At 38.3% G+C, this 16,473-nt stretch overlaps 1 protein-coding gene across 1 annotated transcript; it reads right to left on the bottom strand.

Moving 5' to 3' along the window:
• Positions 1-4,320: 4,320 nt before the first annotated feature.
• LOC125178495 lies at positions 4,321-15,992 on the bottom strand. The gene is made up of 9 exons (XM_047882341.1): positions 15,908-15,992; positions 12,961-13,453; positions 12,233-12,408; positions 11,320-11,986; positions 10,675-10,823; positions 10,055-10,185; positions 9,630-9,783; positions 9,256-9,373; positions 4,321-8,865 (listed from the first exon to the last, which is right to left on the bottom strand). Exons 1-9 carry the CDS (start codon positions 15,990-15,992, stop codon positions 5,331-5,333), a joined length of 5,508 nt encoding a protein of 1,835 aa, XP_047738297.1. The 3' UTR covers positions 4,321-5,330.
• Between the last annotated feature and the right edge of the window lie 481 nt (positions 15,993-16,473).

Below are 16,473 nucleotides of genomic sequence, written 5' to 3'. Positions count from 1 at the left end.
AGTTGCGAAATTGTTAATATTTTTATAGCATGGCCCCAGAAGTTCGCCGCTTCTACAATAGTCTTCTTTTGGTAGCAGCGCAGTGTAAGGTTAGGTTCTCACTAGCACCTTTCATCACTGTTCAGCACTTCACCATAGACATTGTACTTACGGGCCAATATATGATCAAGGCAATAATCACGCGATCAAACTAAACTGCATAGCCCAAAAGTAAGCGGGTGGAAATTTGAATCGACGAATAGTAAGGAAATGTTTAGAGCAAACTGCTCTGTAGCAAAATTTTCCAAGATTAAATCTATGAACATGAAATAGTTTGCGTTAATGAAATAGGTACCAGTTCGCCTTTCAAATAATTGGGATGAAAAACATAGCCGCAGTCATTTTTTATTACACAATTATCATTTTAATATTCGCAATTCCACAAAGTATTTTGATACAAACATTTATTTATAATAAATTTGCTTACCTCAGTATAGAACAAAATGTAACCCCTTGTTCAATTTTGTTGTAATATTTTTGACCATTGAAATTTTAGAAAAACTAGACAATAATTTTTCATAGGCCGAATGTGAACGTTTCCTTGTTCTCATTTCTGTTCCTCTTCTCGGCCGTTCTCTCATTGAAGGCATTTAACTTTCATTTGTAATGTTATTGGGTTCATAATTCATAATTAGTATTATCTTCGCTACTCAACGGCGCTCTCAACCACTCTAGCAAATTTTTTACTCTTCCGTATCAATTATTTGGCGTCATAAACATATTTCCGGAGACGAGTGGATCTGTGATGCTGTGGCGTCCATTCTTCAACAGAATTTTCGCACCTGCTAAAGGAGCTTTAGGAAGTAAGTCTGTTGAGCTCACATTATTACTGTACAGGGCTATGGGCCCGCGTATTTTCCAGAGGACCTCCATTAAATTCTTCGCTAGATTCCTCGAATGAACTAGACGAACTTGAAGAACTGAAGGAACTAAATTCATCACTTTCATCGTAGGTTGAAGAAACATCAGAGCTGCCGTCTTCATTATCAGATGCACTGCTGCCACATAAAATATCTGGACAACTTTCGGCCATTGATTTATCTACGGGTCTATGCGACAAAAAATTATTTTCGATCAATTGCATCCAGTTCATTGTGGGTTCTCTAGGCTATTGTTTTGATACATTAGCTTAGCTGGGAGATGAAGATTCCAACAAACTCACATTTTGAAATGGTTTCTTCTCGTGTTCACTGTGGTTCAGGTTAACTTTGTTGTATTGATTTTACAATGTACTTTCTATCTCTGGTTTTTCCACGCTACTCGAAGTATTCATTAATTTACTTTCTCTTGAACGAGGCGATTTTTAAAAAATAGAGCTTGGTTGCCTCGATCGGACGTCTGTTATGTCCAGATCCACGTATATATGAGGCTTCTTAATTATTGCTGCCGGTATTTCATTCTCGTTGTTGGGATGTATTTCTCCGGGAAACTTGTTCTAGAAAACCCCAATCTTGAGTTATCGCGCCAGAGCGGCGTAGTCTAGCAAGTCCACAATGGAAGGATTCTCTCTGCTCACACGTACGTTGTCGTATGCAACAGGGTTGAAGCAATTCATACACTAACTTTTCCTTAGGGAAACAATTAAATGATAACAACTTCTGCAGTAATGTGCCCCACAATATTGTACACATGCGTATCCATCCAACAAACTACGCTTGTCTATGAATTTATAGCATTAAAAGCAAGGCACTCTTTCGATACCGAAGAATCTTTGAGCGATCCAACGTAACACACGGAATCTTGCTAACAACAAGTCAGCAAAACTAGCATCACTTTCCCCTCGTGCTTTCTTCGCTATGATATTAGCAAAGTTTCTCACTAGCCCTATCCTCTTCATTTATATTTGTTGATGCAGATAGAGTGCTCGGGGTTGAACTCTTTCTGGGTAGAATTTGCTTAGAACTTGCGAACGGTAACGCATGATTGCGTAGTCCATCAAACACAGCCCCAACAACAGCATTGCGTAAAGAGCTATTTCTCGGTACTGATAATAATCCGGAGCTTTTGGCGCTGGTAAACAACGCGTGTTGTCAAACCCAATTTTGTTGTTTTCTGTTGCATTTTTCAGTCCTAAAACTATGTCCATGTATATCTACGTGAAAACGTTGGGTTTCTCACTCGTGTTTTCCAAAACTATTGGACTCGCAATCGTCTTTTACAGATGTCCATGTTCTTCCAATATCTTCACCATATTGTATGTAGTGAAGTCCATAAACATGCAGTAAATGGCGAACAAAATCATAGGGGAAAACATGAACAAATTTATGATGACTCGACGTTTTTCTACGGCATCCAGTGGTAAGCTAAAAATACTCTAGTGAAATAATAGTAACTCTTCTTTATGTAACGGAAAAACTCTAGACTGGCCGCGTGACTCCCTCTCATCGTCGATTTTTGCCCCAATCGCTTGGTTAACAACAGAGTTGTACCAGCTGTCGTCAGTTTTGAATTTCTGAACACTATCGTACGAAAAATAAACGCTCTTCAAGAACAAGACAACTGGGAAAAATATCTTCAAATATGCGAATATACTTCCTCCGGTAGGTGGCATGAGACTATCTTGGATATTTTTTTTCATGTTCTACATGGCTTCTTTAATAGTTTTAGTTTAGGTAACGTTCATGCTCATGTGACTTTCGTGCACCACTTTTACTTGAAGAGCGGCCTTCACGTCTTTCAGGAGTTTTTCAGTGTGTTATTTTACTTTCATCCCAAGGTTATCTTTTATGACTTTTGGAATCGAGCATATTGCGTCACCAATTTTCAATAATGGACAGAACGTTTGCCGTGTAGAATCCACGATGCTGCAGAGAGAAGCAGAGACTTTCAACAAGCAGTCATCGTATGCATTCTTCATTTTGAAATTGCATTTAGCAAACGGACTCATTACGTCTTTACCGCAGAATCCTACGATGCTAGCTAGATAATCGAATGTTTTTTCGATGACATCCGTGATCTCCCTTACACTATTACGGAAATCCAACATTACCGCTTCCAACTTCTCGACCCGAATTTTGATGGACTCGAGCACGCGTTGAAGAGCTTTGGACAAAATAGTGAATGGAAGTCGCAGTAAAACTGACACGTCTGCCCTCGCCCTTTCAAACTCCTATTGGTTGCAGGCATATGAGGCTTGTAGTCTAACTTGATTGTTGAAAAAATTTCTGTACGGTCCTTCAGTGACCAAAATCAAGATGATCACGAACACAAATTGGCGTCCTTTTTTGGAGAAGAAGTTCATGATGAACAAAGTGAACATGGCCCTGCAGTCATAAATACACCCAATGCAAGGGATGCACAGTGCAAACGTGATGCAAATATCCTTTGCTGCTTCGGGGCTCGTTCTCAATTAGTAGAAGAGGAGGTAAAAAGCTGCCAATGTGAAGCTTGCTGACAATGTAGTCCAAATGAGCGTCGCCCAGAGTTATTACATGGCCTTGCCTTTGAAATTTCTGTCGTATGCATATAGTGATTATATTTTAGGCTTGGTTGTAGGTTTTTTAAGTTTCTTGGCATCTTTTAATTTGATTCTCTTGGGCCCTTTAGCCAACATTGCCTCGTATGCGGCCTTGTCTCTCTGAGCTCTCATCTTATGTAGCATGGCCATCCTGTGCAAGAACCTTTGCTTCCTCACCCACATGGCGATCCGCCCGAAGTAACCTCTGGGTGATATCGCCCATCTAAATATTTTCAACCATCGTTTAAATGTGTACTTTTAATGCCATTGTATCCGCTATTAAGGAAACATAAACGTTAAGACGATCTCGTCTATAATCGTCCATCGCCCTTCATAATGTCGGTGAGCGAGCACATATCGTTTAGCGAAAAGGAACTTGGTCACGTTGATGATGAAGATGTACACGTCTTTGACGGTTTTTGCGACTTCGTAAGCAACTTGAGTCGCCATTCTTGAGTTATTTAATTCTAATTTACGTCTTTTCGAATGGATCTCAAAATGACAAACAACAGCGCATTAGCCTTCCACGTTGGTATGCTAGATACTTTAATCAAAACTATAAGAGTAAAATGCTAAAGTTGCTACCAGTACTAACATAATGAAAGGATCATGCATCACCCACACGAATATCTTTTTGCGAGGACTGAAACGACATCATTCTGCTAAAACGTTTTCTCTTCGTGGACTCAATCGATTTATACCCAAAATTTTTACCGTGACGTAAAACGATATATTGTAAAGCGAGATTTATTCATATCTTACCGAAACATAAAGAAAATCCAAATAGAAAAGTTTAAACAAAAAATGAAAATGAAAAACTTTGGCTATCGGTCAATTATTTTTTGATAAAAGATCATATTTTAATCACATGTAAATTATAGACTAGACAATATTGAGCTATGACTATAATCTTTTTGACATCCTATGTAATGAAAAGTGTTATCTGATCACAATTTATATCCTTCTATGGCTCTCACCAACAGCAAATCTGCTCCTGATAAAAGCGATAATTCGGTTAATATTTCTGACTGAAATTTCACAACAAAAGCAGAGTTATTTGCATAGCTATCCAAAGTCGCAGCATATTGTATGCCGTAAATACACTCTTAAGAATTTCTCTTGCATAATATGTAAATCTTGCTTCCTTTTTGACGGCAGATAGTACGAGAATTGGCGAACTGATGCAAAGATCATTAGACACAAAAATAACACCAGAAGACAAATATGAACCATGCACGCAAGTATAATATCGTCATACATTACATGTCCGATTAAAAAATTACATTAGCATTCACAGGATTAATGAAGGAATGCGTTTCCAGATTAATTAAAGCAACAGAATTAATCATTATAATTATTTGATACTCGACTAAATATTAATGAAGAACAGTAAAGACAAGAAGAAGAGGTATATTATACGCGCGAACACATCACAGTCTTACGAATCTTTCTAACAATGATTTGATTAGCGAACACAAGAAAAAACATGTATTATAATAATAATTTAGACTGCGGTCGTATAAATTTAGTTTTTCAGATGGCGTAATGAAAAGACAGTTTCAGGACATAAATTGATAGTTAGGGATAACAGATGGTAAAAAGTCTTACTTCATAGCTGATTGCAGGCAATGTGATTTAGGAAAAAGATGTAACCTAACAGAAACACGGAAAGATCAATTGAGATCACATTTGCATTCCTAAATAAGATTTTTAAAAAATTTCCCATTCATTTCATTTTCTATGGAGAAAAGTCGACCAGGTCATATTTTGGTTCTCCAGCACCTATCTTTGGATTTCAGCTCGTCGTCTGGATACTAAAAAAGATCCAACATATTTATATTTTCCTGTCGAAAATTTTAGAATTGGGAGTGAGCGTCGATTTTTGGTTATTGATGCCATAAGTGGCCACTGGCAGAGGAGCGATAAATATATTATTATCTCTATAGGCTTCGGATATTCGCGGATATAGCATCGGCATTTTGCTGTAACTCGTTTCTTGTTGACCATGAAAGCCTAAGTAGTTGTTATGAGGTGAAGCCTTAACTCTAGTTATATTTTGAGGATCATAATTGTTTTCTTTGAACATTGTGTGAGAATCTTTCCTCGATAATTGAGAGCGTTTCCCAATTCCACAATCGTTGAAGTTTACAGGAATGACTTCGCTTTTTCTATCTGTGTCATTAAAAGAAATTTTCCGTCCATAGTTATCAACTCTGTCCCCTCCTCGCCTCACATTCTCTGACAATGGAAGCCTCCTCATGGCGCCCTCGACGCCGCGGGCAGACGAGTAGGTTCTCGGCAATGGTCCGTATGTTGAATTTATTCGAGACAATTCCGGAGACTCGACGACACTTGACAGGCCGCTGATGGCGCTGAGTTGCGGCAAGTGATGAGCAATGCCTTCAGGAGTGCTGTGTTTGGGAGCAGAAGCCACAAGGGAATCACATTTAGAAGAATCTATCGACGACTCACATCTGTTGTTCTTCTTGTTTCTAGCGTTGTCTGGAGTGCTCGTTTTTGGCGTCTTTTGAACTGACCTGACAGAATTAGGAAGTGGGGTTTCTTGTGCAACACTAACTGATGAAAAACATGATTGGCTTGAAGTCAGAAGGCGGGAATTTGGTGTTATTTTCTTACTCCTAAGCTGCGTAAGATTACTTGCATCTTCAAAAGGCTTTGCATACGTATTATTATCATCCTTACCAACGCAAGTAGGAGGTGGGGTGCTCACAATTTTTGGTTTAGATTTGAAGGGACTTTTGAGTTTATCTCCAAATGTTTCTACTTCGTCTTCGTCGCTCGGTGTGATGATATGAACCCTGGGCCTGTTGAAGACACGAAGACCCGCTTGGATTGCCTTGGCAGGCGAATGAAACTTTAAGGGGGACTTAAGCGACGTCCATCTTTGACCTTCGAATTTTTCCCTAATCATTGATAGTTTACGTCTCGGCCGATTTTCTAGGCCTTCATTTATATTAACTGATGTGTTTAGGTTTTGGGGCGCCGTAAAGCCGTTAATATTTTTATAATCGAAATCCAAGTTCAACTCTGGTGTTGGCGTTTTAGGCAAATCATCTGCTGCTTTTTTGTCGAAATTGACGTCAGTTGGTTCGACAAGTTCTGCAATACCTTGAAGTCCCTGTGCTCGTTGAGACCTAACCGATGACCTGGAGGAGATTCTGTCCATGATGCCGAGGTGCACCACCTCCATAGGAGCTCCTCTCGAAACCCCACAAAGTGAGGTTTGGAGTCGTGAAGAGTTTTGCCGAAGCAAGGTCTCACTATAAAATCTCCTTGACAGATCGCTCATAGTACTATAGTACAAATTACAAAGAGAACCTTTTGTCTTTACGTCTCCAATTGTTGTAATCAGGGATGAATGTTCTGTGTTATTAGAAGTGTCTGATGCTTGTTTCTCAGCTTTCAAGGTTTCGTCAATATCGTCAAGCCAAATAGTTTCGTAGTTAGATAGATCATCAACAGAGTTTGTTCTCAAAACTTTTGTGGCCCTGAGAGTATTCAGAACAGAAATTAATCTCACATTATCAGGTAGTTTATCAAGTGCTTTCTTGTCGTTACCAATTTCCTGATTTTCTTCTGGTGGGACTTCGATGCAGGCTTCGAGAACTAGATTGCTGAGGTCCGGCAGTGACCTTGACAGGACCGACTCGCTGTCATCCACGAGGCTTTTTCTAGTGCGTCCAGACGAAACATTTTTAAGTTCACTGCAGTCTGATGTCAGACTGGACGACGCCGTGCTGTTTATTTTGCTCTTCTCTTTGAAAGTGCTATAGTCGTGAGTTCTGTCTTCGATATCGAGGTAGGCCTTCCAGTGCCGGACGCCGAACAATCCTCTGTTGACGTTCATTGGTGGCAAATTTTCATAGTCATGGTTCGAGCTGTTAGTAGACTGATTTCCAACATCAGGAACTTTTATTGCTGGGAGGGGAAAATATTGGTATGGGTAACGAATGATGTAAGTCCTTGGAGGAAGCGGCAGAGGAAGAGCTGATATCTTAGTTGAAGTAGGCACGGCTTGTAAATTATGATTTTGATGACACTTCTTCTCATTGCCACTCTGAGAACTGATATGATTTGTTCCACATGCTTGTGAGAGATCCGTCATCATACAATTTCTACCGCGTTCTGCTTCCTCTGCTGATTGAATGCATATTTCTGATCCACAATTTCCAGTCTCATTTGCGAAATTTTCGTTGAGTGCATTTAAGCAATTCTGTTCAGGACTATTTTCCTCAACACGCATGTCGTCGTAGACGTTTTCGTAATCATGTTTTCCGTTCCTAGACTTCCTTATTGAGGGCAGTTTTCTGACGGTACTGTACTCCACATGGCACAAAGCTGGTCTATGGAAACTGGTCTGTTTCATTTCGATGGCCGTGTCGCACTCCGTACTCTCAGAATTATTCAACGAAGAGTACAGTGAAGATGGAGAAGTTTGCGGGATGCTGATGAGCTTCATTTCTGTTTCAGACGCTGAAATTAGGTCATGTTCAGCGTCTACAGCTCTCAGTATGCTTGAAGATGAGTTATTTTTGCGGTGTTGCAGCTGATTGTTGTGCCGATATCCTTCTGCAGCACTCACTTGTCGTAACAACCCTGTACCTGGAGTCGTACAGCAGCTACCTGAAGAGGAATTGGCGAGACTAGAAACGTCGTGAGTGGCATCTTGTAAGACTTGAATACGATCATCGAACTCTCGGGTCACCGATCGCTCAAGAGATGACGGTGAATATGTAGCAATGGCAGGAATTTCACCGGATTCTTTATATTCTGTGCACTGAAAATCTCCTTGAGGATAGTTCTCATAATCGGCATTAGTCTTGAATGCCACGCTAGACAGGCTTCCAGTCTGGACAGGGGCGTGGCTCGAGCAATCTCTGTTGAAAGATCTTGTATGAAACACTGTTGCGAATTTTGAAACACCGTTCATTCGGCTTGATGTGCTTCTACTCTGACATGACAGGTTGCCCACAGTTGAAAGTGGTCTTTTAGAGTTCCAAGTTTCGTTTTGCGTTTTCCACGTGGACCGGAGATTCGGATCTTCCGACTCGGTCACACAATCTTGTCTACGCGAACTCCACTTCGTACCTCTAGTATTGCCCTCTAATTCATGAACTCCTTCGCCTGTTGATTCATCCAGTTGTAAGTCCTCATTAAGGCACGACATGTTCGCCAGTAAATCCTGGACCGAACACAGCAACCCAGTCTGTCTTTCCAGAGGAACGCAGCCATCGTTGTTGTCTGTAGACGGAGCTGGAGAAGAAGATCCGTAGTTTGAATCGCTGACTCCCGAAAAATCGTCTGACGTGTCTTCAGGGAGCGCAAGAGTGGCAGCAACTTTTGGATAACTGCAAGCGGAAAGAATTCATCAGCGAATTTTGCATGTAGTAAACCTTGTTCATGAACCGATGATAAATATTGCAGAAATAACGTTACTGCAAATTACATATAAATTGCTTAATTACGCAATGCGTGTTTGACATACGTGTGATGAATAGGAAATGCACTCGATATCAATCAACTTGAAATTTTTACATACGAGGAAAACCATTAACAATTCTTCGTCTCCTAGCGTTCATTAAAAAATTAAAATTTGTTATAAAATTATTTAGGGCAAAATTTCTGAACTTAGGAAGCAAAGATTAAGTTTGGGATAGAATTGCTCTCATGTTAACCGTATGGCCGCTTGCTCTCATGTTAACCTCAGGCAGGTTACCCATCAAAACCCGACATCGTACCTCAGGCAGCTCCCCGGCAGGCAGCCCCCAGGGGGGCAGGTGCCCAGCTCCAGGTCTCGGGGTCGTCGCTTATTTTGCCTCCGCAAGATGATCTTGCTTAGAAGCTGAAGGCTGAGGCCTGGAAATAAATTCTAGTATAATAATTTATGTCAGATGAACAGTGAGAGCATAATGCAACGAAATATTTGATGCAGCGCAAGGTATGCTAAATTATAAGCTGTGAAATTTTTATTATATTCTTATACCTACTAACATCGAAAGTTTAAGTAGTTATGAACTAACAAACCCTAACCAGAAATTGGAAGTTTAGTAAATTCTGTGTTGACTGCAGTATGCGCAGTATTATTTTAAGAAGACCTGTGCGCAGTACTAACCTACTAGTGACAGTACAGAGACAAGCAGCAGTACAAGTAGTTTGTACTGCGCGCAGTAGTGACCAGGTAAGAAGAAGAATGCAGTAACTGCTGATAAATCCTCGAGTGACAATATGGCGAAACAAACAACCTTCCGCCATGTTGTAGTTTTGGTCTGCAATGTCAGAAAAAGAATTGTTGTAAATTCTATGATTCTTCGTTGATGTAGTAAAACAAGAAACTAATTATTGAAAAAACACGAGCCAGAATATCATAATTTCTTCCATAATTAATTTAATATCAATTTAATAATGTATTCAAGGATATTATCTATATTATGCCCATTAATTCAACATCTATGTATCAAAAGTATATCATCCACGAAATCATCACCAAAAGGCACATCACAATAATTATGATTAAAATCCTATATAATAATGACTTACAGAGAGTGGTATGACAGTGATGCAGTAAGCGGTAGCTGTGGTGAGACTCATCACCACGTCTCGCCACAGGACATCACTGAAGCCCGGCCTCTCGCTCACCACCATCACGAACATCACCGTCACGTGCACGCCTGCACCACAACGCAATGTGTATAAGTAATAGTTATATCTATATATATATACGAAATATTGATATATACATATGCGAAATATTGACATATGCATATATTTATAGGAAATATTGATTATGTTAAAGTATTATTAAGTATTAATCTTTGTTAAGTAGTTCGGAAGATCAATCAGATTTTCGTGATCTCGTGTTCATTTTTATGTTTTTTTTCATTAAATTGAATATAATGACACAATTATCATAAGACACATATCATAACTATCATAAGACATATTATTTTTGTGCAAATAAGTAATATCTCTATTGAGTTTCGAGTCATATTAATTGACTTATTTGTAGGTATTTCTGTACCAACTCAATTTAATATACAATTAATAATTTAATTAATAATGTAATCAACTAAAGAAATTTAACATAAACTTTAGTAACAATAATAACATAATATAACATTAAAATAATAAAACATAAACATAAAGCAATAATAACTTACATGCAGTCATGTACAGCCAAGGACCAATCATGAGAGCTGTCACTGTCAGCGCTGCCAGACGCGCTGCCAGCAGCAGCACAGCTGACAGAGCTGCCACAGCTGACACCAGAGTCGCTGTCAAGTGATTGCCAGAGTCTCGCAGTGCCTTGCTGATGTAAGGGAAATAATATGCGAGTTATTAATAGAACATGTTGGAAGAAATAGGACATGTAGGAAGAAATGAAGACAAAACGTTATTGGTAAGGCAAATGTTCAAAAATCATGAAAAATGTTTGATTAGCTGAAAGTTGAAGCAATACGTTAAAACTTTATTGAATTGCTTAATCAAAAACTATGTGATGTTAATGATATTGAAGTACGTAAATATGTCGCTATTAAAGATTAAGTGGAATCGACATACGTATTGAAACGCAACCAAATGAATCATGAGCCAATATGGGTATTAGTTAATTTGAAATTATATTATGGGTACTACTTAATATGAAATTATTTTCAAAAATGTACATGTGCGATTGTTTATATACATATACGTAATTTTCATTCAAGGTAATTTTAAAATTTTTAGATCGCTTCGTTCCATTAAAAGCCAGATAAATGTATAAATTTTCGAACATGCAATGCGTAGTTAACATGAAGTGTTCTCACTTGTTAACGCAGTGTACGTTGTTATGACTATTGCTGGTCATGAGGCTGCGTTCCTTCAGCGTAATAACGCTGCCAAATTTGTGCGTTTTGATAGGTTTTAATGGCACGTCTAAGAGACCAGACGAGACGCAGACGCTGCCAAGCTGCATGGGTTGATAACCTGAGTTTGAAGGCAGACTGAAGAACTTTGACCCGTTCTGATGGTCGTTATTTGAGTCTAGGAACTTCGGTAACGATTGGCTGCCGCGATAAGAGTTATCGAGGCCGGAGTCTGATCGGGAATGACAAATTCGAGAATTTCTGTTGGATGAACCACCAGATGTTTTAATTTCGCCTTCTGTGAAATTTTTCTGTTCTGAATTTACAATGGAATTTTCTGTGTTATTTTGGACATTGGAGACTTTTGTATGGTTGCTGAAAATATCTTGATCTTTCCTTATCGGGTGGAGTGAGTTGGAAACATTCAATGAATTTTGAGTAGACTTTTGTTCGCGCATGCTTGACAATCCATCAGATTGAACGCCTGAACTTATGCGTCGATTGTCCGTAGATTTTCCAGTCTTCGGTACCGAGTCCTCAGAGTGACGGACCGGAAGGATGCTAGGATAGAATGCGAAGTTTCCGACGATCCACAGCAAGTTTGTTAGGGAAGTCACGGCACAAACAACTATAAACGCACGAAAAAGACAGAAATATTTAAATTACTCGTTTTCATAAACAATCTAGTCTTTGTACACACGATCAATTTATAAGACATTTGTACCCAGCCTGTCTTGCACGATAACTTGCTTCATTTGTATTTATTTCATTGCCAGTTTTTTGCATCCTAATAACACAAGGATTGTTATTTCATTAAAATATTTAAGCAGCTGTCATTATAAGCAAATTTTAAATAAATTAAATGCAGGCTTACTTATATACGGCTGTTGGTGCTGCAGATGCAGCACGCCATAGAGCTGCAGCAGCAGCTGCGGTGCAGACTGCAAGGCAGCTTGCAGCAGATGTACTAATGCAGCGGAGTGCTCCGCAGCAGCGATATGCTTCTCGCCTGCTTCTCTCCGCAGCTGAAGAGCGAAGAGGCTGATATACCTGCGCATAAATTAAAGTTTAATTCTCGTAAGCGTTAAAATTTGAGAGAGAAACAAAATCAAATCACAAATGATAAAAAAATGTAATTTAAGTCTATTTATCTTTCATAAAAATAAATCTAGAGACATTCTACCCAACTGTTCAACGGGTGCTCAATAGATTGCACCAACTTTCATATAAAAAATTTATAAATTTCATATCTACTTGCTTTGTTACGTTTCGATATTTACGGGTAAAATATTCACATACTTTTGCTAACATTATTTTAGGGCTTCTACACCGCGGCAACACATTTTCAATTCTTTTAGATACTTGCATTCTTCTTACCTGATTTTTCAACACCAACTGGACCATCCATCGTACACTCAAGAATTCAATGCCGTCGAAACTTTCTTCAACTATAAATATCACTAATAGAGCAAAAATGTGTTAATTTACTTAATAATTATGGACTTTCTACAAAATTACAACTGAAAACATATAATTAGTAATTATATTTAGTTTTGAATCATACATGCTTAACAAAGTGATTCATTATTAATCCCTGCTTACCTGTGTAGTGTTCCGCCAATGAAACGTTGCTGCTTTGCAGACCTCGCTAGACCGCTGTCATCCGGTCTGCCGCGGTCACTGTCGTTTGCTTCTTCTCGATCATTATCGGAAAATTGTTCTTGTCCATTATTATCAGATGTTTGGTGGTTACTAGCAACATTTTCTTCGATTCCACTTTCATGCTCTTGCTGAAGTTGCTGTTGATTATTAAAGTTTTCTTGGTATGTTTTACCGTTCCTAGCATCAATTCGTTTGCATTCGTTAATAGCCTCATTTTGTGATTGTTTCAAGTTGCTTGCTTGATTTTTGGAGCTGCGAGTAGAGTTTTCTGAAGTTTTCTTGTTTGCATTAACGTGAGAATCTGATGGCGTGTCAGGCACCGTAGGGCCGTTCAAGATGACGGTCACAACGACGGCCAGAAGCGGCCACACGGCCGTCACTGCCGCCCATGAGGTACGGCCAGCAAGGAAGAGAAGGACGCAAGTCACAGTGTCTGCGGACAAAAAATGTATTTTTTTTTTAAATTAAGCTCAATATACGTTCCAAAAATAGTTGGAAAAACGTCTGTCCTTTTCCATTATTATTGTATTTTTCACCCAATTTTATATATGTTATTAAGCATCGAGAAAATTTGAACTAATTAAGTTTTATATTTTTTAAAACTAGTTTCTGTTTCAATGTATTCTTCAGCAAGTTGTGAGAGACTTTATTATTATTTTTTTTATAGGATGTGGGGAGGCCGTTCCCCTCCGATTCCCCTCAGTGGTTCCGCAGCCCCTAATTCCAGACCGGAAACGAGGGGATCTTTGACCTGCCGACGTGAGTGTTGTGGGTGCTGAGGATAAACAGCGCTTGATATTCCCCTACCTAGCCTACCTACACTCATGAATTGTGCAATACAATACGGCACTTTATACAACCAGTTGCTCTTAACGTAATGTTATCAAAGTAAAAATTACGACGAAATGTTCACGGTAAAATGTTATCTATGTTAAGAGCTAAATATGTAGTGTTCACGACAGGCAGTTCTACCGTAATGAGCTCAATTGAGTGTTAATTGCATTTCTGGAGAGTGGGTTTCTATTGATAAAATAATTAAGTACAAAAATAATATATGTGTCCATAGCGAAACCTAATATTTCATATTTAAGGATATAATTTCGAAGCGAAAGAAAATGTTTCACAGTTAAAGATATAATTTAGAAGCGAAATAAAATATTTCATTGTTAAAGATAAAGTTTCCTAGGTCAAGAAAATGTTTGGCAATGAAGGATAATATTATATAGTGATATATGATGTTTTAATTTTATAAGTTCGCAACAGCCAAGCGCTTCGTGCTGCTCTTGAAAACTTCACCGCAACTGAAAATTCCCACGCACTGCGAAGCCTGGGAAAATCGCCGCTTTATAACCACAGATTGTAATTCAGTGGTAAACTGAGACTAGTTTCCGAGCTCACGTTAGAGCACGCAGCTTAAAATTTCAGGATATTATCCGGGCAATTATAAGAGTGTAACTGATTTATTTAGAATCATTATGGGCCGTCAATCGTTTATCAGTGATATAACTTCACATTGATGCATCACTGCAATTTTGATTAAGACAACCTCTTTTCATTGCTGAATAAAAATAAAGAATATTAATATAATCACAAACAGTAAATTTGAATTTTAATTCAAAAACAATTCTCTATTCACACTTCACTTTTATTCTGAAAAACTTGAGAGACTCGAAACTTCTAAATGCTTTTGTAAGTTCTGGAAGAATTCGGTATGTAGATTTAGCATCGGTTATTAGTCGTCGTGTGGCTGCGGCCCAAATGGTTATTGGCTGATTGGTTTTCGTAATCGTGGCGTAATTTTACTATCTGGCGTACGATCGTATCCATTTAATTCATGGATATGGTACATTAAAATTACAATAACCATTAAGCACAAATTTTGAATAGAAAACTTCTACTGATTTTTCATAAAATTTGCCGTCAGGAGCATTATATTTCACTGAAAGTAGCGAAAACGCATTTAAATCGCCGACTGGTCACACCAGAGGAGAGCAAGAAGGTCCGTAGATTTATTCCAACTGATATGTCGTCATTCACAACTTTTGCGTTCAGGTATGTTTTCGTTAATAAAATTATTAGTAATGAATACATTAATACATTAAAAATATAACTATCATTTATCAAGAAACTGTGCGGAATTCATTCGTATTTGCTGATCTTTACGGACCCATGCATCGAAACCTCCTGCATCGGTAGTTCAGTTTAATCTGTGCCGATTCTGCTTTAAAAATTCAGTCTGATTGATTCAAGACTCAAGACTCTAATTTCAAGAATTCAAGACTCAGGCCAAAACAGATTTATTTCAGTTTGAGTTTTTGGACAACCATACAATTTATAGCAAAAATTACGATGTGGCATGTGCTTGGATAGTCAAGTCGGTTAACAATTGAAGGACAATCCTGTTAGTAAAGTTAACAATATGAATGATGATCGTGTCAAGGACTGTCAACAATAATAAGGATAATCATGTCAGGACAGTTAACAACATTAATCACATTTAAGATTAGTCATGTCAGTATAGCTAACAATAATAAGGATAAGCACGTTAGGACAGTTGACAACGTTAATAACATGTAAAATAAATTATGTCATTACAGTTAACAATAGCAAGGATAATCATGTCATTACAGTTAACAATGAGTATTATGCTAGGACAGTTAACAACATGAATCAAATATAAGGATTATCATATAATCACGATGAGGATTATCACATAATCACGATAAGGATTATGATATAATCCCGATATGAATTATAATATAATGACGATAATTATTATCATACAATAACGATAAGGATGTCATACAATAACGATGATGACATCATATAATACCGATAAGAATTATCATAAAACCAAGATAAAGATTATGATATAATCAGGACAGACCTGAGGCCAGGTCAGCAGCGAGGACGGCAGCAGAGCACACCGTCACCACGAGCCCCACGAGCTGGGAAGCAGGAAGCCCCGACATCCTCAACAGAGGGGAAGATCAGGGTGAATTACGCGTAGCTTTTCAATATCCTCTTCTATTAATTATTTGTCGCTTCTTTCATTTATTGTCGAATAGGTTTGTGTTATTGATTTTTACATTGATCAGTGTGCACTGTACATCATTGGTTCATATTTTATTACTCAGCAAATTATCATTCATATCACAAACAAGGTAATAAATGGATTTATATATTCATGCAGTTTACTTATGAACTGATACGATTAATTCGCACTGTAACTTCATTTGAAGCTAGAAAATTTAGAATATTCTGAAAACTTGACTCCGTCAAACTCCGTGTAGTTTCCTGTGTCGTTGGATTCACGATTCAAACTTATTAAGCTTCAAGTTCAACAGCTCATCAATGAATGTTATCAATATCAATATCACTCGTCCCGATTTCATTATTTCAGCAGTCAGGCTCGTTCAGAAGTCAGGTTTTGCTCTTTTCTGTCCAATGCGA

This window comes from Hyalella azteca, unplaced genomic scaffold (genome assembly GCF_000764305.2).
Source record: "Hyalella azteca isolate HAZT.00-mixed unplaced genomic scaffold, Hazt_2.0.2 contig10249, whole genome shotgun sequence".
NCBI classification, from domain to species: Eukaryota; Metazoa; Arthropoda; class Malacostraca; order Amphipoda; family Hyalellidae; genus Hyalella; species Hyalella azteca.
This window is presented reverse-complemented; position numbering and strand designations above follow the sequence as displayed.

Excerpts from the sequence above, each read along its gene's own strand:
- LOC125178495 (XM_047882341.1), bottom strand. The coding sequence starts at position 15,992 with ATGTCGGGGCTTCCTGCTTCCCAGCTCGTGGGGCTCGTGGTGACGGTG. Across the intron at positions 11,987-12,232 it reads GCACCAACAGCCGTATATAA|TTGTTTGTGCCGTGACTTCC; the intron begins GTAAGCCTGCAT and ends GTGCGTTTATAG. Across the intron at positions 10,824-11,319 it reads AACGTACACTGCGTTAACAA|CAAGGCACTGCGAGACTCTG; the intron begins GTGAGAACACTT and ends CCCTTACATCAG.